This window comes from Rhinichthys klamathensis, unplaced genomic scaffold (assembly GCF_029890125.1).
Source record: "Rhinichthys klamathensis goyatoka isolate OS25496 unplaced genomic scaffold, OSU_Roscu_1.1 h1tg000433l_1, whole genome shotgun sequence".
Lineage (NCBI taxonomy): Eukaryota > Metazoa > Chordata > Actinopteri > Cypriniformes > Leuciscidae > Rhinichthys > Rhinichthys klamathensis.
In genome coordinates, this window is record NW_026606929.1 from 234,848 (window position 1) to 262,739 (window position 27,892).

The 27,892-nt window shown below is 36.5% G+C and overlaps 1 protein-coding gene across 2 annotated transcripts; it reads left to right on the plus strand.

Annotated features, from left to right (window-relative positions):
• The first annotated feature begins 296 nt into the window (after positions 1 to 296).
• On the plus strand, positions 297 to 27,465 carry rps6ka3a (ribosomal protein S6 kinase a, polypeptide 3a). 2 transcript variants are annotated; one of them, XM_056235940.1, is made up of 22 exons: positions 297 to 639; positions 14,038 to 14,073; positions 16,988 to 17,104; positions 17,213 to 17,294; positions 17,415 to 17,495; positions 17,730 to 17,809; positions 19,735 to 19,841; positions 20,620 to 20,657; positions 20,821 to 20,963; positions 21,097 to 21,167; positions 21,240 to 21,328; positions 21,435 to 21,499; positions 22,080 to 22,182; positions 22,276 to 22,406; positions 22,498 to 22,623; positions 23,232 to 23,321; positions 23,420 to 23,578; positions 24,052 to 24,213; positions 25,635 to 25,711; positions 25,852 to 25,969; positions 26,065 to 26,205; positions 26,360 to 27,465. In XM_056235940.1, exons 1-22 carry the CDS (start codon positions 577 to 579, stop codon positions 26,480 to 26,482), a joined length of 2,202 nt encoding a protein of 733 aa, XP_056091915.1. In that variant the 5' UTR covers positions 297 to 576; the 3' UTR covers positions 26,483 to 27,465. The 2 variants fall into 2 exon arrangements, with proteins under 2 accessions (XP_056091915.1, XP_056091916.1); XM_056235941.1 differs by lacking the exons at positions 297 to 639; positions 14,038 to 14,073 and adding an exon at positions 16,718 to 16,736.
• Positions 27,466 to 27,892: the final 427 nt, after the last annotated feature.

Here is a 27,892-nt window from a genome sequence, read left to right on the forward strand (position 1 = left end):
AAAGGATTTAGAGACAGAATGTTCTACATGATCATCAAAAATAAATCACAAATATGCTCCAATGTGATTCACACTGAGTTGTTCAGAAAAGCAGTCAAGATGAGTTTAAAGGCTCTGAACAGGCATATGATAAATGCATTTAATATCTCAAATCAAAATACTACTAAGCATTCATTCCTCGACTCAATTAAACTTTACCTGAGTAATACCAATGTGCAGGGTCGGTACCAGCGGGTGGCCACGGTGTCCCTCGCTCTATGACGCATGATGACGTATCCTCCTCCTCTCCAGCCTCGTTCTGACAGACAGGTGAACGGGGCGACGACGCCATGTTGAGCGAAAACGGAAGTGTATTACTCTGCTGTTAAAACATATTTCGAATGTTTGTGAAGAGGAACCGGACACTTTAGCAGTAAAACAAACTGCCTTGGAGGCATTTGAACGGATATTCCTCTTTAATTTACGTGCCAGAAAAGGACCGTTCTTTTTGTGGGACTCTTTTGTGCAACTTTACACTGACTGACAGCGTCAAATCACTTCACGGGGTGATCGTAAGTGAAAGATCGGGACTTAAAGATGCCACTGGCACAGTTTGCAGACCCCTGGCAGAAGCTGCCCGTGGGGCATATGGAGAATGAGGTAACGTTAGGTTATTTTACGTTTTCGACATTGCTATTATATGAACTCACGTTTAATCCGATGCTTCGAGTTACATGGGAATGTCAGTGTTCAGTCTTGAAGTGCATATTTGGACTAACGTTAGTAGTTTACAGATTGGTAAAAAAAAAAGTTTGCGTTTCAGAATGTCGCTACTTTTCAAACACATAACTGAATGCAGAAAAGTGCGCGCTTAATAGTTAATACGCCGACATTAAAATGCAACAAAATGTTACAATCGAAATGACGTGTGTCCTTTAACTCTTAACGTAGAAATTTCATTGGACCAAAGTGCCTAGTTACTTGGTAAAGCTAGAGAATGTGTAAGCCGTCGAAGCAAGACTTGACCAGACAAGCACAGTATGAGTGTTTGTGTGTCTGTCTGTCTGTTTGTTCGATGTAACGTTAAGTTGACTTGCTTCATTCTTACTTAAAATGGACCCGTGTTTGCCTTTTTGTAAGTGGTTGAAGTTTGACTTGAGTATGCATTGGGCAATAAACTCAGGGTGGGGAACTTACTTCTCGTATACAGACGGACAGGCTGTTTCTCATAACCCAGTGAGCTGCCTACATACCTAGACAGCATTTTTGGGCGTCACAGGCTAGTAGTATAACAATGTCAACATGCTATAAATGTGAAAAAATACAAGTTTACGATACCCCAAATTCTGTCTCGGAAGGTAGATGGCCCATTAGCTTTTGACATATAGTCAGTGTGTTACTTGGATTATGAAACAACAACCTAATGGCATTTTTGTATTCTGGACCTGGGGTCATTTCTTTAAAGGGGACCTATGCAAAATTCTCTTTTACATGGTGTTTGAAGCTTTGAACATAAATGTATGTCGGCAGTGTGTGTACATAGCCACCCTATAATGGTAAAAATCCACCCACTCCTCTTTTTTTAATCCCCATTAATCATAAGCAGTGTCTCAGAACAAGCCATTTGCAGTTTCTGTGCAATGTGACGTCACATCGTGTAGGCCCCGCCCATGACTGCTAACAGACTCTGCCCTATTAGCATAGACACCGCCCTGAGTGAGCTGTACACGTCCACCATGTTTATTAGGGGTGTGCAAAAAAATCGATTCACATTTGAATCGCAATTCAATCTTTACCAAATCAGAATCGATTCATAGAATTCAAAAAATCGATTCATATTTTTTTTTTAATGGCTTGTACGGGCGGAGTGGCAATCGGGTGAGTCGGGACTTTTACTGGTGATCCGGTAGTGTTTCGAGGCCGCGAGGATAAATAGTCTGATAAATAGTTACATTGCAAGTTCTTGCCGCCCGCTGGTCAAACTGTGCAGCCTCTCTGCTCAACCCGTAAATAAATGCATCGATCCGCAGATCTTATGTTTGAGTTCTGTAGATCTTTTGCCAAGCGTGTCAGAGGTTATGGGTTCTAAACCGCACTCGTATAGTTTTTTCTCTCTCTCATCAAAACCGAATATGTTCATCACGTTTGTGTGCATTTTATTTTGCGATTTCACCGGAGTCTCCACAACGGCGATATGAAGCGCGCGTCCGAGGGAATACTGCGCGAGCCACAGAGAACACTGTATCCATGACACATACCAGCGGCAACGAGCGCTCAGCTTGATTTCAAAAACAACAGATCTCTTATTTAATAGTGAACTAAATGAATGCTCTGCTAGTTAACTGGAGATACCCGCAAAATACGCCTATGAACGACTTCACTGGATCTAAACAAATCAATCTAACCCTAGATGTTACCAGTAGCGGTGGCTTTTTTAAATCTATTTAAAATAATTTCGCAAGGGTTCTATGACATTAGTATATATTTTTAGGAAGTTCAATGTGCCCAGTCGAGTTCACATTTCAACAGTCAACCTGGTAGCTGAAGTACTCCTTAAACCACATTTAGCATAATTGTTTGTTTGATCTGACTACAGCACTTTAAAGCTAAATGTAAAAGCTTTTTATTTAAGTTTTATTTTAAACTTGAATTAAATGTATTTGAAAGCTGGCCAAAGCTTGGCACTTTGCACTTTTTAGTTGCAAAAGTTTTTATTTTTGTATGAAGACATATAAAGTAATATCAAACTACATTTAATTTGTTGTGTTTTTTTTCTTTTAAATTGTGTCTACAGCAATCAATCACATAGGAAAAAGTAAACTACATTTATATACTGCGAATCGTTTTTTGAATCGAGAATCGTTTTTGAATCGAATCTTGAGACAAAAAAACGGTATTGAATCGTGCACCCCTAATGTTTATCTTCTTGCCAGAGCATTTAACAGCAGCATTCAAGTATGTAAATGAGGGATGCTAACAATTAATCGACAATCGATTAATTGTCGATAATAATTAAATCGATAAAACTTCGATTCAAGGTCATGTGCAGCCCATGCGTGCTGCTCAACCGCGAAACACGCAAAGCAGACACAAGGAAAAATGAAGTGAGTGTGTCGGAGTTATGTTTGGGACTATTTTACGTTACAAGGCTAGAGTTACACCTTCATGACAAAGTTTGCGTGCAGCACTCGCAGCTCAAACAGCAATGCACAACTAATAATAACTAGGGATGCACGATGATATCGGGACAACATCGGTATCGGCCGATAAAAGCTTAAAATGACCATCATCGGCATCGGCAGATATGAATATTACTGTCGATGAGCCTTGCCGATAGGGTGGCGTGTTTCCTATGCGCACGTGAAGACCGTGAACGAAGCATGAGCACCAGTAACTTAAACTTCCAACTAGGGCTGTGCGATAACCATGGTTTTTGATTGTGGACGATTAAAATGTCTCCACGATCTGCTTTTGAAGAAATATCGTAGTATCGTGCATTCTATCAGTTAAATCCTGGCGCCTTGGGACTGCTAGTGTTGCGGAGCGGGCGTGTTACGGATACGTGGTGTAAATTTTTTAGCAATCAAAAAGCATGTCTAATTAATTGAAATAGTGTATTATGAATCATTAAACGTATACAACATTTAAAAAATTATTCACACTAATTCTGTGTTGTGTTTTTTAATAAAATGAAGACATAAAACACAAATTTTATCATTTATCATCAATTTTAATCATATGAAATTAAATAAACTTTTTGTCAAATAACGTGCTGCACAATGAGCTTTACTGTTAAAATTAAAACATGGATTATTCCTTAAATTCAGTTTTGATGATAATTTATTTGGATTAGTGTTAGTATTTTTACATTGGGACATATCTAAATTCTACTGTACAACGGTAATATATTTCTGTCAAGTTAAACCGAACTTTTATTTTGACGGGTTGCCGTGAAGACCTTTTGAGTTTGTGTGTTTGTCATAATGATAGTTTTTCTCAAATGAAGCGGTTAAATGATCACGAAGTGACTTTCGGAGTGGATCTAGAGCCTGGAGAGGAAGTTTATGCATTTGTGTCTTTATATAGGCAAAAAACAGCGCAAGCGTCACACGTGCTTCAGTGTGTGTGTGTGTGTTAAATGAAACTGCGCGTCGGCTGCACCATTTATTCACACAGAACAAGCAGGATTCGTATTTAAATTGTCTTTGTGGTTTAATATCCACACTTGTCTACATCGCGATTTGATTTCAAGTGTATACTGAACTGCTTTCTATTTATTCCTCAAAAGATTGACAAATTCCATGAAATTCCGTGTTATACAGTAAATTTATTTTTTATGACTGGATTTCGTCAGCAATTTAGGGGGGGCGGGGGGTCGTTTCCCCCCAAAACAATGGTAGGGGAAACACTGCTGCTAATAGTAAATATGCTGCCGCTTGTCATTAAAGAGAGAGTTCACCCAGAAATAAAAATTCTGTCATCAGGGCTCCAGACTAATTTTTTGCCTTGGTTGCACTGGTGCGCCTAACTTTTTTATTTAGGTGCACCAGCACAAAATTTAGGTGCACCCAAATGTTTCCTCGGCTCGCGTCGCCTTTAACGCCACAATTTCAAGCTCAGCTTTTTATCATGCTCCATATACATGCATATATATTATGTAAATGATTTTAAACAAGAACAAGGTGTAGGTAAATACTTTTTTTTAATTTGAAGCACAATTATATTGTATACAAAAAAAAAATGTGTGCTTCACTGAGCTGCCAAACTAACTATTTTGAGTCTCTAGCTCAGGCTCGGTAGGCTCACCGAGGAAGGACCAGGGCTTGGCATCTTACAGGGACTGGGGAGACGGGTGGCTGAAGTAGCTCCATGTCTGGGCTGTTGTCGGAGCATTGACCGGGGAGTAGGGATGGGTATCCATAAGGTTTTAACGGTATTACTACTCTTACCGATACTCCTTAGCGATCCGGTACTTTAACAGTATTCTTATCGGTTCTTTTTGTTTTATAAACAAAGATAAACAATTAAACAAAGATGCACATTATATAGGCCTACACAGTGCTTTAATTTCAGGAAGGTCTACTAACATTAGCTACTGTTCAAGTATGGTCTAAAAAGAAATCTAATAAAGTAATCAAATGTAAAATAACACTGCATATTTTATCATAGATAGATAATGCTTATTAAAGCTGAAGTTATTAATTCAAGAGCTGTGAATACAAGCCGGTCATTTTGACATATTTTTGTGTACATTTGATAGTTTAGACACGCACATGAAACCCAAAGTATAATTTGCTTGTCTCGTTAAGTTCTGTTTTTAGAGCGCGCGTCGCCTTGGGAACAGCATCTCTTGTGCAGACTTTTGTGCTTTTAATAGCTCTTTTTATTATTAAATGCGTCCCGCAATTTAGCAACAGTAGCTGGACTGCATTTTACAACAATCACGAGCTGATTCTGTCGTTAAGTTTGAGTTTTAGGGAGAAGTGACAGCGCACTGCTGCGAATGGAAGGAAGCTGCGCCAGACCGAATGTGTCTGTAGTTTTTAATGGTTTTACCTCAATATATTTTTTTATAATCTTTGGAAGCCGAAATCTAAAACAAAATCAGACTAATATCACAGACCTAAAGTGTAACCAGGCTACGTTTGAATGTTTAGTTCTGCGTCGTCACTCATTAAGCAGAGCTGTCGTGTTTTGCGCGCTGTGGCTCCGCGTGAGAGATCTCTCTCTCTCTCTCTCTCTCTCTCTCTTGGACTGCGAATAGCAAAAATGGTGTAATATTATTATACACAGAAAAGGCTCGCAAGATAAATTCTTTTTTTAAATAACGTCTTTATAGTAATAATAAATAGTATGTGTATTTTCTTAATTTCTCCAGTAAGTTACCGACATCAGAACCGATCACGTCCGAGCTGATCGACACAGCGGTCTTTCAGAAGTTGAATACCGGGTTTCGGTACCCATCCGTACCGGACAGAGTGTTGGGGGAAACAGGCCTACTTTTCTAAAAGAAAAAACTCTATGGGTCTATTTCTTTTCATTGTTCGTCGTCTGTTTTCTTGCGTTTCTTTTGCTGATGCTGATTGCCGTAACTGATACTCTGGTGCTCAGGTCGCAATTTCAGTCACACAGCACGGAGCAGTGTAGGCCTACCACAGCCAATCAGAGGCAAAGACCCGCCCTATCTCTGTCTCTGACTGGTTTAGACCACGATATGATCCAACCATGAGTGTGCTGTGAGTTCCGACAAAGGAGAACAAGCGCTTCGCTCGTGGAAACTTGGCAGCGGACGCGAGGACGTTAGGTGCACCGGTGCGACCTTGGAAAAAATTTAGTCGCACCCTTACAAATTTTGGTCGCATATGCGACCAAATTGGTCGCACTCTAGAGCCCTGGTCATTATTTACTCACTCTAATGTTGTCCCAAACCTGTATTAATTTCTTTCTTGTGCTTAAATATACTATGGAAGTCACTGGAGTACAGCAACTGTAGCCACATTCTTCCAAATAACTTTTATTTTCAACAGAAGAAAGAAATTTATTTGGGTTTAAAACAACTTGAGAGAGTAAATGATGACAATTAAAATTTTTGGGAGAACTATCCCTTTAATGTTAATAAAACAACAAAACACAAAGAGGAAATCACTCACTGCTCTTGACTGAGAACTTTAATAGAAGCTTTAATAAGCTTTTTTTGCACTTTTGCACAAAAAAATACAAATACATCGGTATTGGCATCGGACAAAATTAGTTTGAAAATATCGGAATATTGAGATGGTCCTCACTGCAGAACATGAAATCCACGGGGAGGGGTCGGATCCAGATCGAAAAAAAATACAGTTAGTTAATCATGTATTAATTTAGGGCATAACATATCGCTGGCGTCGAGTCGTCTCTTCACAGGCATCGAGTCGTCTCTTTACAGGCGTTTAGTCATCTCATCGCAGGTGTTGGGGCATCTGAAGTCTCCGTGAGAGGCTGGATACAAGCTGGAGCTGACGAACGCTATTTACCTCGGGACTAGCGTCCCGAGATAACAGCAGAAAAGCAGATGGGAAATAATTAGCATAGCTGCTGTTCATAAAATTAATACATTCGATCTGATTCAACAGTAGTATAAAAGGTAAGCATTATGTGAATGCTTGGCTAAAGAGATGCATCTTTAATCTAGTTTAAACTGGGACAGCGAGTCTGAGCCTCGAACAATATCAGGAAGGCTATTCCAGAGTTTAGGAGCTAAATGCGAGAACGCCCTCCCTCCTTTAGTGGACTTAGATATCCTAGGAATGACCAGAAGCTTCGAATTTAGTGATCTTAAAGAACGCGATGGATTGCAGGGCGATAGAAGGTCCATTAAATACACAGGAGCTAAACCATTTAGGGCTTTATAGGTCAGTAGTAATACTTTGTAATTGATACGGAACTTGATAGGTAACCAGTGTAGAGATGATAAAATTGGTGTTATATGATCATATTTTCTTGACCTAGTAAGAACTCTAGCAGCAGGACAACCGGCTAATAAAGCATTACAGTAATCTAGTCTCGAGGTCATGAATGCATGAACTAACTTTTCTGCATCAGAAACAGATAGCATGTTACGTAGCTTAGCAATGTTTCTAAGGTTGAAAAAGGCTGTTCTTGTAACATATGAAATATGATTTTCGAAAGACAAGTTGTGGTCTAGTATAACACCCAGGTCTTTTACAGTAGTGGATAAAGTAACAGGACATCCTTCTAAATTAAAGTTGTATTGTAAGAGGTTTTGTGGGTAGTTTTTTGGACCAATAAGTAATACCTCCGTTTTATCTGAATTTAGTAGCAGGAAATTACGCGTCATCCAGCATTTTATATCTTTAAGACACTCTGTCAATTTAGATATGTTAGTGTTTTCATCTGGTCGTGATGAAATATATAATTGAGTGTCATCAGCATAACAGTGGAAATTAATTCCATGTTTTCTTATAATATTACCAAGTGGCAGCATATATATTGAGAATACCAGAGGGCCTAACACCGATCCTTGCGGCACTCCATAGTCTACTGACGTTATCTTCAATTTTTCCCCATTTAAACAGACAAAATGGTAACGGTCTGATAAGTACGATCTAAACCAGCTTAATACCTGTCCCTGAACACCAGTATAGTTTTGTAGTCGATCCAAGAGTATTTTATGATCTATAGTGTCGAACGCAGCGCTAAGATCGAGTAGAACTAGTATTGAGATACAGCCTTGGTCAGAAGCTAAAAGTAAATCATTTGTAATTTTAACTAGCGCAGTTTCTGTGCTATGATGCGGTCTGAATCCTGACTGAAATTTTTCATAGATATCATTTTCTTGCAAGAAAGAGCACAATTGAGTGGACACGACTTTTTCTAGTATTTTAGACATAAATGGAAGATTTGAAATGGGTCTGTAATTTGCTAGGTTATTTGGATCTAATTGCGGTTTCTTAATGAGAGGTTTTACTACTGCCAGCTTGAATATTTTTGGAACATGACCTAAAGATAAAGGCGAGTTAATAAAATTGAGAAGAGGCTCTTCCACTACAGGTAACACTTCTTTCAGTAGTTTAGTGGGTATTTAATTTGGATCTAATAAACATGTTGTTGGTTTAGATACAATGATAAGTTTATTTAGCTCTTCCTGTCCTATAGTTGTAAAGCGGTGTAGTTGTTCTTGAGGGGCGATAATTGAGGCTGAATCATAAGACACCATAAAAGATTGTACATATACATTTGTGTTTCTGATGCTTTCTATTTTCTCAGTGAAGAAATTAATAAAATCATTACTACTATACTGTAACGGAATATTTTGCTCTGGTGATGTCTGTTTATTTGTTAGTCTAGCCACGGTGTTAAATAAAAACCTTGGATTAATTTGGTTATTTTCTATTAGTTTGCGGAGATGCTCAGCCCTGGCTGCTTTTAGAGCCTTTTTATAACGTGACATACTGTCTTTCCACGCGACTCTAAAGACCTCTAAATTAGTTTGTTTCCATTTACGCTCATAGTTACGAGTTTCTCTCTTGATAACATGCGTAGCACTGTTGTACCATGGTGCTTTAGTTTTCTCTCAAACCTTTTTTAATCTAATTGGTGCAGCAATTTCTAATGTACTAGAGAAAATGGTGCTCAAAATGCTAGTCAATTCCTCTAGTTCATCTGTTTGTTTGGGTTCACTGAGCAGCTGAGATAGATCAGGTAAGCTATTTGAGAATCTATCTATAGTGGTTGGGAGAATTGTTCTGCCTGGTCTATAACGTGGCGCAACATGACAAATTTCAGCAGTACGTATTATGCAAGTTACCATGTAATGATCAGTGACATCATCACTTTGCGGTATAATATCTATATCGGTTAGATTGGTTCCATATGATATAATTAAATCTAGTGTATGATTTAGACGATGAGTGGGACCACTGACGTTTTGCTTGACCCCAAAGGAGTTGAATAAATCTGTAAACGCAGTCGCAGCCCCTAACGCATCATTTGTGTTATCTACGTGTATGTTAAAATCTCCAACAATTATTGCTTTATCGACATTGACCAATAGATCTGAGAGAAAGTCTGCAAACTCTTTTAGGAAATCAGCATAGGGCCCTGGAGGTCTATATACAGTAGCCAAGGCTAGAGATAATAGGGATTTCTTTCTTACATCTAAGAGCGTAACATTTAGCACAAGTACTTCAAACGAATTAAACCTGTGACCTGTTTTCTGAGTAACATTTAGAATATCTCTATAGATTGTTGCAACACCGCCGCCACGACCGATCAGACGGGCCTCATGCTTATAACAGTATCCTGGTGGAGTAGACTCATTTAGACCAAAATAATCATTTGGTTTAAGCCAGGTTTCAGTAAGGCAAAATACATCGAAACTATTATCTGTGACCATTTCATTTACAATAACCGCCTTAGGTGTGAGCGATCTAATGTTTAGAAGACCTAGCTTTAGAAATTGTTTTTGTTCACTAGGGGTGTAACGATATTTGAACCGAACCGAAAAACCGCGATACAGAACACACGATTCGAATCGCGATACTCTCATTGTGTACCGAACACGCCCCTCCCCGCCCCCTGCTACCCCGGCCCCGCCCAGCCCGGCTCAATGGACCTCATGTCTTGTGTACAGTACACAACAAATTCAGTTTTGTAGCCTAACCACCATTAACACCAAATAACAAGCTCCGTGTTTTGTTACTTTCGATAATAAGCAAGGTGTAATCTTTCAAATTCTGTCTATTTGATCACGAAATTCAAACAATAAATGGCGTTTTGGCGCTCTTTGATGTGGCGTGACAGATCGCTGTATGCCTACTAAGCTCCTCATTTCAAGCGGCAGCGCGGCGCGCGGGTAAACGCGATCATCTCTTCCTCAGTTACAGAATGGACACCTGAAGGTATGTTGAAAGATGCAGTATACTTACTGAAAGGCATCATAACTCGTGTAATCGCTCAATCAGTGTTTCAGCAGCGGAAAGACGTCAACAAAACAGCATATCTTGTCACTAGCATTATATTTACCTCAACAGGCAAGTGATTCAGTGTCCACAACTTTGGTTCCTATAAATGAACTCTTGCACTAAATAAATGCACCATGTTAGCCTTTATATTATATTTTACTTAACCTGTTAATGATATCTTGATTATTTAATGTATGTTTAAAATCTCTTTCATGAAAATGAAAACTGTGTAAAGTATTATATTTCAATAACAAATTAGAGTAAAATCACAAGTTAATGCAAAAACTGCCTTATGTTCAGTTCACATGTTTTCATACAATGTGTTGTGTGTTGATTATTATATCTAAAAAATAAATAGCATCTGAATTTAGGTTAAAAGTCTAGGCTACAACCTTTAATGTTATAGTAATGTGCGGCTCCCTATATAGTTTACAGATTTAGCAGATTTTTTTTTTATCCTTGTGAAACGTTTAATTGTAATTGAATTAATTTAAAGAAAGACCATTTTTTCGTTAAACCACTGTTTAAAAAAAAAAAAAAGAACCAATTTTAGCTTTATAAACCAAACCGAACCGAGATGTCAAAACCGTGGGAAAACCGAACCGTCAATTTTGTGTATCGTTACACCCCTATTGTTCACTGATATTGAGAATTTCTGGTTTAATTACAATAAGATTTTTCCTAGATCCTACAGTAGATTTATTGTTTGGCCTCACTAAACGAGGAATAGACACAGTTTCTATATAATGTTCTACACTACTTATATCAATTAGGTTGGGACAGCAAAGATTGTGATTTGGACTTTGACTTACTAGTCAGATGGTGTGCAACGTCTTGGAGATGTTGTCCGACAGAACAGCCGCTCCGATGCTGCTGGGGTGCAGGCCATCTGCACGGTAGAGCCTAGGTCGCTCCCAGAACATATAATAGCCTACATATTACTACTAGAGATGTGCACAAGTTCTCTGAAGTGACACGAGCAATGATTGATAATGTAAACGTTGATCAGTGATGATGATTATGTGTGATGTGACACTGCTGGAAAAAATCTAAAGCAACTTTGAAATCTGCTTTGAAAATCTAAAGCAACTTGACAAAAAACAAGTCAAAAATAGGGACCTCGTTTTTAATTTTAGCCTAATAACGACATCACTTTTGGCAGCATTCTATGGAAGCTTGTTTCCGCCACAGAATGAAAAATATAAAAGGTAATTGCGACTTTTTATCTCACAATTCTGACTTTTTTTCCTCACAATTGCGAGTTTACATCTCGCAGTTCTGACTTTATTTCTCACAATTGCGAGATATAGTCAGAATTTATTGATATAAAGTCGCAATTGCAGGTTATAAAGTAAGAATTGCGTCATATAAAGTCGCAATTGCGTGTTGTAAAGTCAGAATTGCGTGAAATAAAGTCGCAATTGCGTGTTATAAAGTCAGAATTGCGTGATATAAAGTCGAAATTGCGTGTTGTAAAGTCAGAATTGTGAGATATAAACTATTCTGAGGGGAAAAAAGTTAGTCTTTTTTTCCCTCTTATAGAATTGGGCTGATAACTCGCAATTGCGAGTTTATATCTCACAATTCTGAGAAAAGATGTCAGAATTTCGAGATATAAACTCGCAATTATGTGTTATAAATTCAGTATTGCAAGATGTAAACTCGCAATTGTGAGAAAAAAAGTCAGAAATGTGAGATAAAAAGTCGCAATCCTGTCTTTTTTCTCGCAATTGCGACTTTATTTCTCATAATTGCGACTTTATATCTCTCAATTGCGTCTTTATTTCTCAGAATTGCGACTTTATTTCTCAGAATTGCGACTATATCTCGCAATTACGACTTTATTTCTCACAATTCTGACTTCATATCTCGCAATTGTGAGATAAAAAGTCGCAATTTTTAAAAAAAAAATTTTTTGTTCAGTGGCGGAAACAAGCTTCCATAGCATTCAGCACATATAAGAGTGGCCATTTTTTTTCTTGTCCTTAAGAATGTTCTTTAAAAATATTTGAGAATTTCTCAAGAATTTTAGAAGAATTGTGCTTGGGAACATTCTTACGAACTACTTGGAATTTATCTTAAGAATTTTTTTTGTTTACTTCTTTCTTATGAAGGTTTTTGTGAATCTGGCTTTTAGACTGGCTGATATCAGAATTTGATAAAAATTAGACTTCCTTATTTTACCCGTTTTAAGTCCACAAGACCGTAATATGAAGTGTGGCATGTAGGACAGGGCCTTCATAACTGAGTCATTGAATCACTAATCTAAATAGATTTAATAATAATAATAATAATAATAATTAAAAAATTTAAACTGCAGCAATTAACATTTTGTCAGAACCTATAGTAAACTAGGCCTACATGTTATTTTTATTTAGTTGTCTATTCTAAATTGCAGGAGAATGGTGATCTCTATTTAAAAAAATATCAAATCACCAGACCATGTGTTGATAAGAGTAAAATGGCAGTGTGGAAGACTGTTGTTTACATAAACACATTTTGTGTGTTTATGTATGTAAACACACAAATGTTTATGTGTGTTTAAACACTCTGGTTTTTGTTTTATAATAATAATAATAATAATTTGTTACATTTATATAGCGCTTGTCTGGGTACTCAAAGCGCTTTACATGGAAGGGGGAATCTCCTCAACCACCACCAATGTTCTGTCTGTATGTAAAAAAAAAAAAAGAGAAATTAATACTTTAATTTCGATTAATTTAATACACACTTGCTGAATAATAGTAAAAACGGTAATGTTACAAAATATTTCTATTTCAAATAATTTATGCTCTTTTAAACTTTCCATTTATCAAAGAATCCTGTAAAAAAATCTATGGTATGGTTTCTTAAAAAATATCAAGCAGCTGTTTTCCACTGATTATAAGAAATGTTTATTACGGACAAAATCAGCTTATTAGAATGATTTCTGAAGGATCATGTGACTCTGAAGACTGGAGTAATGACGCTGGAGAAAATTCTGCTTTGCCATCACAGAAAAAAAAAATACATTTTAAAATATATTAAAAATTGAAAAAAAAGTTATTTTAATAATATTTCACAATATTATATTTGATCAAATAAATGCAGCCTTGGTGAGCATAAGATACTTCTTCTGAGTTAATAAATAGTAACAAGTATTGTCTCCTACTCTGTTAGCCCTTTATCCTCTGGTACTCTTTCTCTATTAACTTCCCTTTGATCCAGGCTAATCCCGTGGCCTGAAAATAGCTTTCCTACGCTGCTTGTTTTTAGTGCCTTGTTTGTGTGTGGACCTATAAATAATCACTAAGTCTGTGACTTTATGTAAACAACAATCTTCCACACTGCCATTTTACTCTTGTCAACACATGGTCTGGTGATTTGATATTTCTTTAAATAGAGATCACCATTCTCCTGCAATTTAGAATAGACAACTAAATAAAATAACATGTAGGCCTAGTTTACTATAGGTTAGATGCTTATAAGATGCTTTGTTTTTCTGTAATTGTTGACATGTTGTGATTTCAGTCCTGGCTTGTAATAGTAACATGATGTAACAAAGTTTTTTACTATGGTTTGTGTTAAAAACATCATATTTTTTCCTGTTTTGTAGGATGACTCCATGGTAGATGATGATGGTCCTGTTCAAGTAAGTTCAACACTATGTAAATGTGTATGTTCTATGTGAACATGTGATCTGTCAGTGTGTGCAGTTGTATGTAGTTTGGGTATGTGTGTATGCAATCTGCATATTAGACAGCATGTCTGTTAAACTCAATTATGTTGACAGATTACAGCAGTTCAACTTTGGTTCCTCGCAGTTTATCAGACAAGCTCTTCATTCACAGCTTGAGGAACAGTTTGATGTACTGTAATGCCCCACTGTCTTTCAATTCAAAGATGTGTTTCCTATGTAAGCTAGTTATCTTTTAACATCACGTTTCCTGTCTCAGAGGACAGCCTGGTTTTATTGGTTTCCTGTTGGATGAGTGACATGGCAAGCAGCCAGTAGGAGAAGAGGATGTTCAGCGTTCTCTTCAAGCAGAGCTTCATTTTCCACTAACCCAGCAGAAACTGAAAACAGATATCATTTGATGGGGCTGATTGTGACCCAAAGCAGTGTGTTGACTTGTAGCCATTACACTACTGTTTAAAAGTTTGGGGTTGGTAAGATTTTTAAAAGTTTTTTAAAAATAAGTCTCTTATGCTCACCAAGGCTGCATTTAATGGATCAGTGAAGCAGTAAAACAGTAATATTGTAAAAAAAGAAAGGCAAAGCTACAAATTTTGCCGCCATTACTCCAGTCTTTCAGTGTCACATGAACCTTCAAAAATCATTCTCAGGAAATATTTCTTATCAATGTTAAACAGTTGGGCCTGTTTAAGATTTTTTGTGGAAACCGGGATAGATTTTTTTTGATGGATGGAAAGTTGAAAAGAACAGCATTTATTTGTAAAGACTTTTGCACAGTTACATTTTTCATTTTTCCTTTACACTTTTTCTTTTTTTTAAAAAGTACTGACCCCAAACTTTTGAACGCTATTGTATATTTTTAGGCCTGTCCCATTGTATGTGTGCGTGTATGTGGGAAGGAGGATTGTTGAGACAATGTGTGTGTAAAAACACCCACGCCACGCACACTTCCTGTTCCTGTTGTGAGGTGTACCTCAGTCATCATCCTTGGTCACACTTTAGTTGAAGTCTCTTCTGAGATCTGCCAACACTGTCGCAGAGTCCTCTTTCTCATATCAGGCCCCCTCAGTCATCTCATCTGCTCTGAAGCTTCTAGAATTTAAATCCAGAATTCATCAATTTAGTTTTAGATTCATTTGCATAGACTTATGCACCCTTATTTAAGTTAATTTCTTTTATGCAAATCCTTTGTTGTGGTTGTGGCATGATTATAAGATAGATACATAGGAAATGAATTTAAAATGGCATGTCAGAAGAATTCACTTAAAAGCTACCAAGAACAAGCATTAATTTCTGGGTCCTATACAATGACATATTACATTAAATCTCCCTCTTATTAATGCGTCTCTTTACACATCCAAGTTAAGGCTGCTCTGTGCCCGCTCAAACTCAGTGTAAAGATGCAATGACGCATTAAAGCCAGACTAAATTATGTGCGCTCTGTCAAAGTATACAGTTGTAAATGCATTTGTCACTTTGTTTGAGCAGCATTAAACAGTCTGTGTAAATATATCTAAATGCCACATCAAAAGCGCTTCTGTGCCACTGTAAATTTGGCATAAGAGAACATTTCAAATGGATATTTCTGATTTCTGGTCCGGTGTGCAGTTTGGTCATTACAATGTTTTAGCTATGCTAAAATGCATGATGTATTAACCGCTATTAACACATTATTGTGTGTTATTAACTGTTATACAACTGTTATTGTCTACATATCAGTTACCATATCATTTAGCGCTTAATGAATTTGCTTAATAAAACATCCTTATTTGACTCCATAAAACATCCTTATCCTTGTTTATGAAACCAATGATACTATCTGTTATTTGATGAGCTTTTAACTATTTGGTCATCTAGAACTGCTAGTGAAAGCAGGTCAGAAGGGAAGTGTGGATTATTAATGAAGTATGCAGTCTCCCCCAAAAAATATGGTTACTGCAATCAAATAACACAAACGCAAAAAAAAACGCACAAAAAACAATGTGCTGCTCTATGTGCTGACACAAAGCGACTTGCATGCCAGTTGCAGGTGCTGTTTTACACATGTACAAACACCCGTATGTCCCATCGCTTTCTTTGTGTCATTTTTTACCTCTGTGGTAGATATTGATGTCTGTGGTATTTTTCCACCATCAATAGATTATCAGATATCATCCACCAGTCGGTCTCATTCAGGCAGACTGGTGTGTGGCATTTATTGATCAAAATATGTGTGGGTGACTACTAGATTATAAGTCACTACCCCCCTCATTTCCATCTCAAGTTTATGTTAAGAATAAGAGAGAGCAGGAGGGAAAGCAAAAAGAGATCTCTATGAAGTGTAGTGCTCTCAGCTCTATCCAATTTTACCATTAATTAGCATTTTAGTGTCCAGAGTTAGACGATTCTGACAGCACTCTTGCTCTGTCTCTGAAGATCAGTTCTCCCCTTCCTGATCTCTTCTGCTCATTTGTGGGCATTCAGTCAGCTATTTGTTCATTTTGTCAGATGGGCCTGGTTTAACCCCCTCACTACTTGTTTGTGGTGTTCATTCTCTTTCTCCTCCCACAGGCTTTGGCACGCTGCTCCTCTGCAGAGACACCAGCCATCCAGGCTTCTCTTTAACATCCTCTCATATTGTGTGTGTGTGTTTGTTTGCCTGACCTTAAGTGCATTTTTTGGGCATGAATTTGTATTGATGTGATGAAGTGCTGTTGGTGTTTCCTGACATTTGATTTTAGTGGTGGTGGTGTTGTTGTTTTTTTAAGTTACACTGCTGTCATCACTATGTTTCTAACAGTACAGAACAAGATAAGTTGTGTGTGTGTGTGTGTTTGGTGTTGCATTGCATGTTTTGTGGGTGCTCATATGTCATTTGTCTCTTTCATAGGAGGAGGGCTCTGTCAAGGAAATCAGCATCACTCACCATGTCAAGGAGGGTTCGGAGAAAGCGGACCCACGACAGTTTGAGCTCTGCAAGGTTCTGGGCCAGGGATCTTTTGGCAAGGTCAGGTGAACTGCACATGTATGAGTAAAATAACTGCAATTGATTCGTGTTTACATTTAGAAGCATTGTTCTGCTGGTTTCTGTTAATAATGGTGCGTGTTTGTGCAGGTTTTCCTAGTCAAGAAGATAACTGTGCCCGATGCAGGACAGCTCTATGCTATGAAAGTGCTAAAGAAAGCTACACTGAAAGGTGTGTGTGTTTTGTATGTTGTTTTATGTCTTTGTTATTGAACATGTACACACTAAAAAATAAAGTTTATTAAGTTATTATTTATAATGTTTGTTTATATTTGGGTGTGTGTGGTTTCAGTACGAGATCGAGTGCGTACAAAGATGGAGAGAGACATCCTAGTTGAGGTCAACCATCCTTTTATTGTTAAACTGCACTATGGTAAGTTATTGACATCCCATCACCAATCAGATTTTTATGCTTCACGGTTGTGGATTTCTGTTGAACTTGCAGTACATCATCGTATCTTGTTTTCTGGATTACTATTAAGTTCTTGTTTGTTAACTAAATAGTTTTTTACGGTTCCTTTGCCTAGCCCAAGGAACTTTAAGAATGTCCAAATTACATTTTAGTACCCTTGTTACAGATCTTGCAACTTTAATTTTGATTCCTCAGCATTTCAGACAGAGGGTAAACTCTATCTGATTCTGGACTTCCTCAGAGGAGGAGATCTCTTCACTCGCCTGTCCAAAGAGGTGAATTACATGTCTAGTACAGATAAATCCAACATGTACACTACCGTTTGGGATTGGTAGGATTTAAAAAAAATTGAAATAATTCTCTTGCAATCACCATTTATTTGGTCAAAAATACAGTAAAAACAGAAATATTATTATAATTTAAGGACTGTTTTCTATTTTAATTTTAAAATGTAATTTATTTCTGTCAGCAGCCATTACTTCAGTCTTCAGTGTCACACAATCCTTCAGAAATCATTCTAATATTCTGATTAGGTGCTTAACCCTCTGGGGTCGGCAATCACTCCGGCGTGATCAGCTCGCTTTTTTTCTTATCAGTGTAAAAGAGACTCAAAATACTCTTACATATAAGTGTTATACATCATTAGATCGTGTTAAGTGTCTGTTTTGTTTTTAAATATAAAACAGTTGCGCTGCTTATTTTTTTTGTGGAAACCAAAATAATTTTTTTCAGTATTCTTTGATGGAAAGGAAGAATTTTTAGATAGGTAATTTATAACAATTTTGCAACAATTTAAAAGTCTTTACTGTAACTTTTTAATCAGTTTAATGCATCTTTGCTGAATAAAAGTATTAATTTCTTTTAAGAAATAAACTCTAGGATTCTTTATTTTACTTTAAACGGTTTGATGTGCCAAAACTTTCTTCAGTTAAACAAAGACAAAACTGAAGTCATTGCGTTTGGAAACAAAGATGAAGTTCTCAAGGTGAATGCATACCTTGACGCTAGGGGTCAAACAACTAAAAATCAAGTCAGAAATCTTGGTGTGTCTCCAGAGTCAGACCTTAGTTTCAGTAGTCATGTCAAAGCAATAACTAAATCAGCAAACTATCATTTGAAAAATATTGCAAGAATTAGATGCTTTGTTTCCAGTCAAGACTTAGAGAAACTTGTGCATGCTTTTATCACCAGCAGGGTGGGTTATTGTAATGGACTCCTCACTGGTCTTCCTAAAAAGACCATAAGACAGTTGCAGCTCATACAGAACGCAGCTGCCAGGATTCTGAGCAGAACCAGAAAATATGAACATATCACACCAGTCCTCAGGTCTTTACACTGGCTCCCAGTTACATTTAGGATTGATTTTAAAGTATTATTACTGGTATATAAATCATTCAATGGGTTAGGACCTCAATATATTGGAGATTTGCTCACTGAATATAAACCGAACAGATCACTCAGATCATTAGGATCACATCAGCTAGAAATACCAAGGGTTCACTCTAAGCATGGAGAGTCTGCTTTTAGCTATTATGCCAGCCGCAGCTGGAACCAGCTTCCAGAGGAGATCAGATGTGCTCCTACAGTAGTCACATTCAAAGCCAGACTCAAAACACATCTGTTTAGCTGTGCATTTACTGAATGAGCACTGTGCCAATGTTCGTCCGACTGTTTTTACTGTACTTTATTTTATTTTTTATTCTAAACTGTTTTAATTATTTCCTCCTATGTAAAGCACTTTGAATTACCATTGTGTATGAAATGTGCTATATAAATAAACTTGCCTTGCCTTGCCTTGCCTTTAATACATTTATTTGTACGAGATTAGTTGTAGATTTTTTTTAAGAAACTTTAAAAACATTTTTATACATTTTGCTTTTATTTGTTGGTTATACATAGTTTAGTTGCTTATATATTTACTTTCTAACTTTTTCCACTTGTTTTTTTTTTGCCATGAATAAAGCCGTGGTAGTTGGTGTGGCGCTAAATTAAAAACAAACAAACGTTCAACAAAAAAATGTAAAACATTTTAATCTTACTGACCGCAAACTTGTAATCTTACTGACCTCAAACTTGTAGTGTACATTAACCTCATTTAAATTGTGAACAAGCATTAAAAAATGATTAAGAATTAAGAATGAATATTAGAATAGATCAAGGTCTGCTAATTCTTCTACCACTCTTTTATGTCTTTTTTCAGGTTATGTTTACAGAGGAGGATGTAAAGTTCTACCTTGCAGAACTGGCTTTGGCTTTGAACCATTTACATGGACTGGGAATCATCTACAGAGATCTTAAACCAGAAAAGTGTGTTACTCACCCACATATTACATAAACTGCGATGTTAGGGCTGTCGCGGTAAATTTCCCTTGCGGTAATTTTGAGTGGCTCGATATTATCGCCATTTTATAATAATTATTATTATTATTTTGTTATATTATAAAATGATTACTAACTATTAATATATTTATAACAGTTAGTTTTGATTCTCGAATGTTTACTGGACAAGAGGCTTTCCAAAAGTGCTATTTCAGAAGTTTCCGCAGCACTGGTACGTCTCTGTGTGCGCTAGACAGGCTGTCAGTCAGTGCAGTTACATTGTTACGCCAGTAGGTGGCGGCAAGGGACTGTCTTTATCCTTGAGTCATCAATAAAACTTTCATAAACAAAAACCGCTGATTCATTTATGAAATAAACAAGGTGTTGATATTACTTTAACTTTGCGTGCCACTTCACAATGCTCAATTGACGATCAAAGCATCAGCTGGGTAACGCTGAAGCTGATGTATTACTTCATAGAGATCAATGGCATTGATTCAATGCGTTGAACAGCGCTGACTCCGGTCGTGGGAAATCCCCTCAAACATTGAACGGAAACTCGCTTTTATCTTCTGACAACAACTGATGGCAAACTGATTTTTTTCACAAATAGAAGGACAGATGCTGGGTAACTGCTACATGTTTAAGAACACATCATTTACTTGTAAACAATGACTATATACTAGACCGTGTATAATTACAACACTTTGACTAAGCCAATGCATTGCACATTTTCATATGTGAACCAAATTTGGATCTCTTACAGTATTCTTTTGGATAATGATGGACACATCAAACTTACAGGTATGTGTGTTTTATTACTGCATAATGATAAGGGCTTATATTAGTATAAAATAATCTTGGGTCTAACTAGGGTAAGAACTAGGTATGAACATTTTGTGAGAATCTCACAATGGTATATGTATCAGTATGTATTTGATTTGTTGTCTATGTGTGTGTTACTTAGACTTTGGGTTGAGTAAAGAGTCCATTGACCATGAGAACAAGGCTTATTCATTTTGTGGTACGGTGGAGTATATGGCTCCGGAGGTTGTCAACCGCAGAGGTCATACCCACAGTGCTGATTGGTGGTCCTATGGCGTTCTAATGGTGAGAGGGGCGGGGCTATGCTGAAATTACACTTCAGTTTCAAATAAACTCTAACATAATTCATCATCAATAAAGTTTGTCAAACATAATATTTGTGTATCAGTGCAGTGATTGTGTAATTCTACCTCCTTAGTTTGAAATGCTGACTGGAACACTTCCATTCCAAGGAAAAGACCGCAAGGAAACCATGACAATGATCTTAAAGTGAGCCTTATTTCCTCAATATTGATTTTCATACCTGAGTCTTTGCACTGACATTGTTTTTTGTGCCTCAAGGGCTAAGCTAGGAATGCCTCAGTTTCTCAGCCCCGAGGCCCAGTCTCTGCTCCGCAATCTGTTCAAGAGGAATCCTGGCAACCGCTTAGGTGAAAAAGATCATTGTCAGCTTGTTTCAAAGAACAGGTTGTTCATGCTGAGTAAATTTGGTGCATTTTTCAGTCTGTTCATTAAATACTTGGGATTGAATTTCAGGAGCTGGGCCTGATGGAGTAGAAGAGATCAAAAGACATTCATTCTTCAACACAATTGACTGGAATGTAAGTTCATAAGAAATTGAATAAATCCCAAATTAAAGATATAAGTCCAAAAAAAATAATTTACTCATCCTCATGTCTCTCTTACCATGTATATATATATTTTTTTTTAACGTGGAATACAAAAGTTTTTTTTTTTTTTTTTATCAGTATCTGTCAATATTGGTTAATTATCAGCCAATATTAGACATTTCATTGAGCTTGTGCATTTTTTTTTTTTGCATTACCTTTGCTGTTATCTAATGCTCACCTAAAGTTAGTTTTAAAAGCACTGGTAATTCAATAACGGTTAAATGTAATAGTTAGCAAATCTCCGAATGAATATCTTTTTTATACTGTACATTATAATATTGTGATGCCTAAATTCACGTGTAGCATTTAAAACGAGTGATTTTTATTGTTTAGTGTTGTATTTTTAAATTGAATTAGGTAAAATAGTTTATCATTATCTATATCAACCATTGAACCGTTATTGGCTATAACATGCAATTAATTATTGACTTATAAGTATCAGCCAGAATTGTAATATCAATGCATTCCTAATTTGTATGCTTACAGAAATTAGTATTTGTTTTACCTCTAGAAATTATTCAGAAAGGAATTGCCTCCTCCCTTTAAACCAGCCATCCAGAGGCCAGACGATACAATCTACTTTGACTCAGAATTCACTGCCAAAACCCCTCGAGGTAAGCGATGCAAACATTCCCTTTCCTAGCAGTAGATGCATTTCTAGGCATAACAATTGGATGGTACTCACTTTCCTTTTTCTTTGGTCCCAGACTCTCCTGGTATCCCTCCAAGTGCCAATGCTCATCAGCTCTTCAGAGGGTTTAGCTTTGTTGCTACGGGAGTAGAAGAGGAGAGCCAGCCGCCCATTCAGAGCAACATCAACTTGAGTGGCATACTGCAGGTATACTCGCATCACTCGCACGCTCCTCTCAAACCCCTTCAACATCTGTACACATGGGAATAAAGTGCATGTGTGAATGCTACATACACAGCAACCCTACCGGAGCACGCTTCAGTTCACGGATGTGTATGATGTTAAAGAAGACATTGGTGTGGGCTCCTATTCCATCTGCAAGCGCTGTGTGCACAAGAGCTCAGCAATGGACTATGCAGTTAAGGTAAGGTAACCACATACCTCTTCATCTGTTTTATTGATGTGTTTAGGGTTCTAACACTTTTAAAGAGAGCTGGATTGGCACTTCTGATTGGTGTGTCAGTTTTAGAAGAGGTTTAATCATTTGTAAAAAAAATTTTTTTTCAATAAGTATACACTACCATTCAAAGTTTTGGGGTCAGTAAGATTTTATTTTGACTTTTGAAAGAAGTCTCTTATGCTCACCAAGGCTGAATTTATTTGACCAAAAATACAGTAAAAACAGTGATATTACAGTGATATGAACTTAGAATAACCTTTTTCTATTTTAATATACTGTAAAATTTCATCTATTTTTAAGTGTCAGATCTTTTGGAAATCATTCTAATATGCTGATTTGGTGCTCAAGAAACATGTCATATTGTTTTCAATGTTGAAAATGGTTGTGCTGCTTCATATTTTTGTGGAAATCGTGATGGATTTTTTTAGAATTCTTTGATGAATAGAAAGCTCAAAAGAGCAGCATTTATTTGAAATCTTTTTATTTGCAACAATGTAAAGGTTTTTACTGTGACTTTTGATTAATTTAATGCATATTGGCTAATGCATAAAGAATTCTTACTGACAAAACAGATTATCAATAAGGAGAAGAGAGATCCAGCAGAGGAGGTTGAGATTCTGCGGCGATATGGACAACATCCTAACATCATTACTCTGAAGGACGTGAGTGACTTTTGTTTGTGTGCCTGTCTGTTGGAAACGTATAACTCAAATATCCCTGGTGTTGTCTGCCGTTATTCTGAGTCTGTGTGGGGTTATAGGTATTCGACGAGGGGCGATCAGTGTACCTGGTCACAGAGTTGATGAAAGGTGGAGAACTACTGGATAAAATCCTCCGACAAAAGTTTTTCTCTGAGAGAGAGGCCAGCGCTGTCCTCCACACCATTACAAAGACTGTTGAATATCTGCATGCCCAAGGGGTAAAAGTGTTTACACACACCAAATATTACAGAAAATATTTAATGTGTCCAGAAACCTGTCAAAAGTTTGGAAACATTAACATTTAGTAAAAAATCCAAGTGTTTTTGAAATAATTCTCTTATGCTTACCAATGCTGCATTTATTTAATCAAAAATTCAGTAATTCAGTAATAAATTAAAAGAACTGTTTTATATTTTTAATATATTTTAAAATGTCATTTCCTGTGATGGCAAAGCTGAATTTTCAGGATCATTACTCCAGTCTTCAGTGTCAGATGATCCTTTTTAATTTGAATGTTTCCGAACTTTTGACAGGTACTATATATTTTCTATGAATATATGTATTGTTATTTTATTATGAGTTTATTAGGGTTAATAGATTGGCACTTTGGTTATCAATGCATTTATTTATTTAAATAAATATTTTATGTTTATATATTATTATGGTTAATATATTGGCACTTTGGTTGCAGGTAGTACACAGAGACCTAAAGCCCAGTAATATATTGTATGTGGATGAATCGGGCAACCCAGAATCAATCAGGATCTGTGATTTTGGTTTTGCCAAACAACTTAGAGCAGAAAACGGGCTGCTGATGACACCATGCTACACTGCTAACTTTGTGGCTCCAGAGGTACCTGTTGATCTGTATTTGTTTTAGATGGGAGACTAGATACATCTAGATTTTGTGTATGTTCTAATATATTATATTATATTTAGTGTTGTCACAATACCAGACTTTCCAACTTCGATACGATACCTTGAAAAATATTGATTTTTCGATACCACGAAAAAACTGCCATATATACTGCCATACAGATATTTTTTTATTATCTCATATTTTTTTGATAATTTGGATATATTGTTGCAATAGCTCACACACAGCACAGGGAGGTTTTATTTGAAACTCTGAATTAAATTTACAAAAAAAAATTAAAATAAACAGCCAGTAATAAAATTAAAACAAATAAACAAACTGCAATCGATTGCACAAATAAATATAGGATAAAGAGACAAATGAGGTGGGTCTAACAGTAGTATTCAGGTAAGGAATACAAAAAGAATTAAATAAAGAAATCAAATGTAAAATAACACTGGATATTCTTCATTGTAAAAATTAAATACAGATGAATGCTTACAATTAAAGTTAAATTTAATTTATAAAATTTTAATTTTAAAATAAAGTTATTGAGTCAAAAACAGTGAGTGATTTTGTCTGTTGTTCTTTGATTAACATGATAGACAGCGTAGGAACATTGGACTGCTGTCACTTTAAGAGTTGATGCACTGATCCGTTATACATGTTTACTTTCTCAACTATTTACGTTCCAAAACGGACTATTGTTACCTGAATACACGCCACACGCCAAGATGGGCATTTTGACAAATTTGTGTGTATTTGAAGCACAATAAGCCATGAAAAACAACTAAATTTGGTACTCGCACTGTTTGAGAGGCGGCTTTATGCGCGCCACTTGTATAGATCAGTGGTACATGCGGGAATTAGTAAAATGATGCGCAATACAACCACAATTCAACCAGAGCGAATGAGGCGTTGTGTGTCAGTTCGCTGTTGGAAGGAAGAGAAGTATCGATACTAGGGCTGTCAAATGATTAATCGTGATTAATCACATCCAAAATAAAAGTTTTTTTTACATGATATATGTGGGTGCACTGTGTATAATTATTTTGTATATAAATACACACACATGCATGTATATTTAAGAAAAAAATATTATTTATATATAAAATATTTATATATAATATAAATTATATATAAATCTATATACAGTATATACATGAAAATATTTCTTAAATATATACAAGCATGTGTGTGTATTTATATATATATATATAAAATAATTATACACAGTGCACCCACATATATTATGTAAAAAAACTTTTATTTTGGATGTGATTAATCACGATTAATCATTTGACAGCCCTAATCGATACATTTCGAAATATCTATATTTTGGACAACACTAATTATATTATGGTATTGTTGTAGTAAATTAAATTGTAAATTATTATTATTGTGTGTTATCCGCTCAGGTCCTGAAGAAGCAAGGCTATGATGCAGCTTGTGATATATGGAGTCTGGGAGTTCTCCTTTATACCATGCTTACAGGGTACATTAACTAAATAAAAAAAATGTATTAATATTCCAAATGTTGCAAATCTTCTAAGAAATTGGATGATTTAGCATGATTTAGCTCAAATACAATATTCATGTCAGTTTCAAAACTCACCACTCTTGTCCATCCTTCAGGTTCACTCCATTTGCTAATGGGCCGGAAGATACACCGGAAGAAATTCTGGCTCGGATTGGCAGTGGGAAATTTTCCCTGACTGGTGGATACTGGAATTCTGTATCAATTGAGGCAAAGGTTGCAGGCTCTCTTTTTGTTTAACACACTTCTTAGCCAAATGTAAATGTTCTATCTCTGTTTGATCTATGATCTTTACACTTCTTTGTTGACAGGACCTGGTATCAAAGATGCTTCACGTTGACCCTCATAAGAGATTGACCGCTGCTCAAGTTCTTCGTCACCGATGGATAATCAACAAGGACCAGCTACCCAAATACCAACTCAACCGCCAGGACGCCCCTCATCTAGTGAAGGTTTGCATTGTGATAATAGTTTCAAATGTGAAACTAACAATATCAGAAACACAATTATGGTTTCCCTGTCAGCCCAACAGCCCTTTTGCATTATAATACTTAATGCTTGTGTTTGACTTTATATTCTTATTAATATTTTGCCCTTTTATCTCAGGGAGCGATGGCGGCCACCTATTCAGCCCTAAACAGAAATGTTTCTCCCGTACTGGAGCCGGTGGGTTGCTCCACACTTGCTCAGCGCCGTGGTGCCAAAAAGCTGACCTCTACCGCCCTGTGACCATTCAGATCTAACCCCAAACTACAAATGGCACATACGTTTGTGAGATATCTGGCACTTCTAGCGTTGTCATGTAATGGCAGTCCATCATCGCTGCATCACCATGTAGAATATTATACAACTCTTGGGAGAATGTTAAATTCATGTACAATTGTTTTATGAAAATACTCTAGAAATTTACTTCATATGGGATTATATATGAATATAAAAGTATTTCTGTTGAGTCTGTGTGGAGATTATCATGCATTATGTTAAGAGACTGTGATACAGTTTGTTTTCTGTATTATGGTGATGTCATGTCTAGAGACTGCATGGAACTGTACTATTGCTAGCATCACCAATCATAGCTGTGCCCACCCTCTTCAAGACAGACCTCACATGCTGAAATGGCTTGCTCAAGCATTTCTTTTTAAGAGAAAGAGCAATCAGTTAGTGATGCCACTATATGCAACTTCAGATGGTTTAAACATGGCACAGTGTTGAAACCATTTGTGAAATCAAAGAGAACTATGCAAGTAAACTTACAATCCTTATTGTATGTCCCTAGAAACGTAGAGTGAATGTCACAAACCAAGTATTTCGTGTTAATATAGTGTTTTAATTGGGCAAAGTGGTCCAAAAACCCTTTGTCATGCACATGTGTCTTAAAGGGCATTTGATTTACAAAAAATGCAATCATATAGCGACCTCATTCTTGGAATCTTTTTCCTCTCCAGCAGACCAATATAATAGCTGTTTATCAGAACTAATATCAGACAAATTGTATGCTGTATCTTTTCTTAATGGCTATGGTAAAATTGTGTAGAAGGTGACTGTAGGTGGCTATATTAGAAAAGGGCAGGGTTTTTTTGTTTTGTTTTTCACTGGGAATGACCAATATACTGCTGTCTTACTCAAAGTGATTTGTAACACTCCTCTTTTTGTATTTCTTTGTTTATTCTCTCCATGAAATTAAAGGGAAATATGCAGGCTGTATCAACCAAGATTGCTCCAATTTTTTTAATCAGAATTTTAAAAACATTTCAGAATGTATTATTTTTATACTTGTTGATGAACTGTTCTCTATGTTTATGTATGTTTGTATGTGAGGCCACGTGTTTGGGGAGACTTGGGCCACATGCAGTGTTCTCTTGTACTGGAATTAATTTACAAGAATTAGTCAAACTTTTTTTTTTATTGTTGCTGCTGTATTTTTAATAGTCACGGTGCAAGTGAGAAATATGTCCTTGTGATCTCTCCTGGCCTCTATTGTATAACACAGGCCATACTTTTTTTCAGCACATTTGTGCTTGGGAGAGCAGTTTTTAATTCATGTATTAAAAAAATTATCAAGTTTAAACAAAATAAATATTGCAATACAGTTTTATGTTTTTCTTTGAATGACTCAACAGCATTAAAACTTTGTCCTCA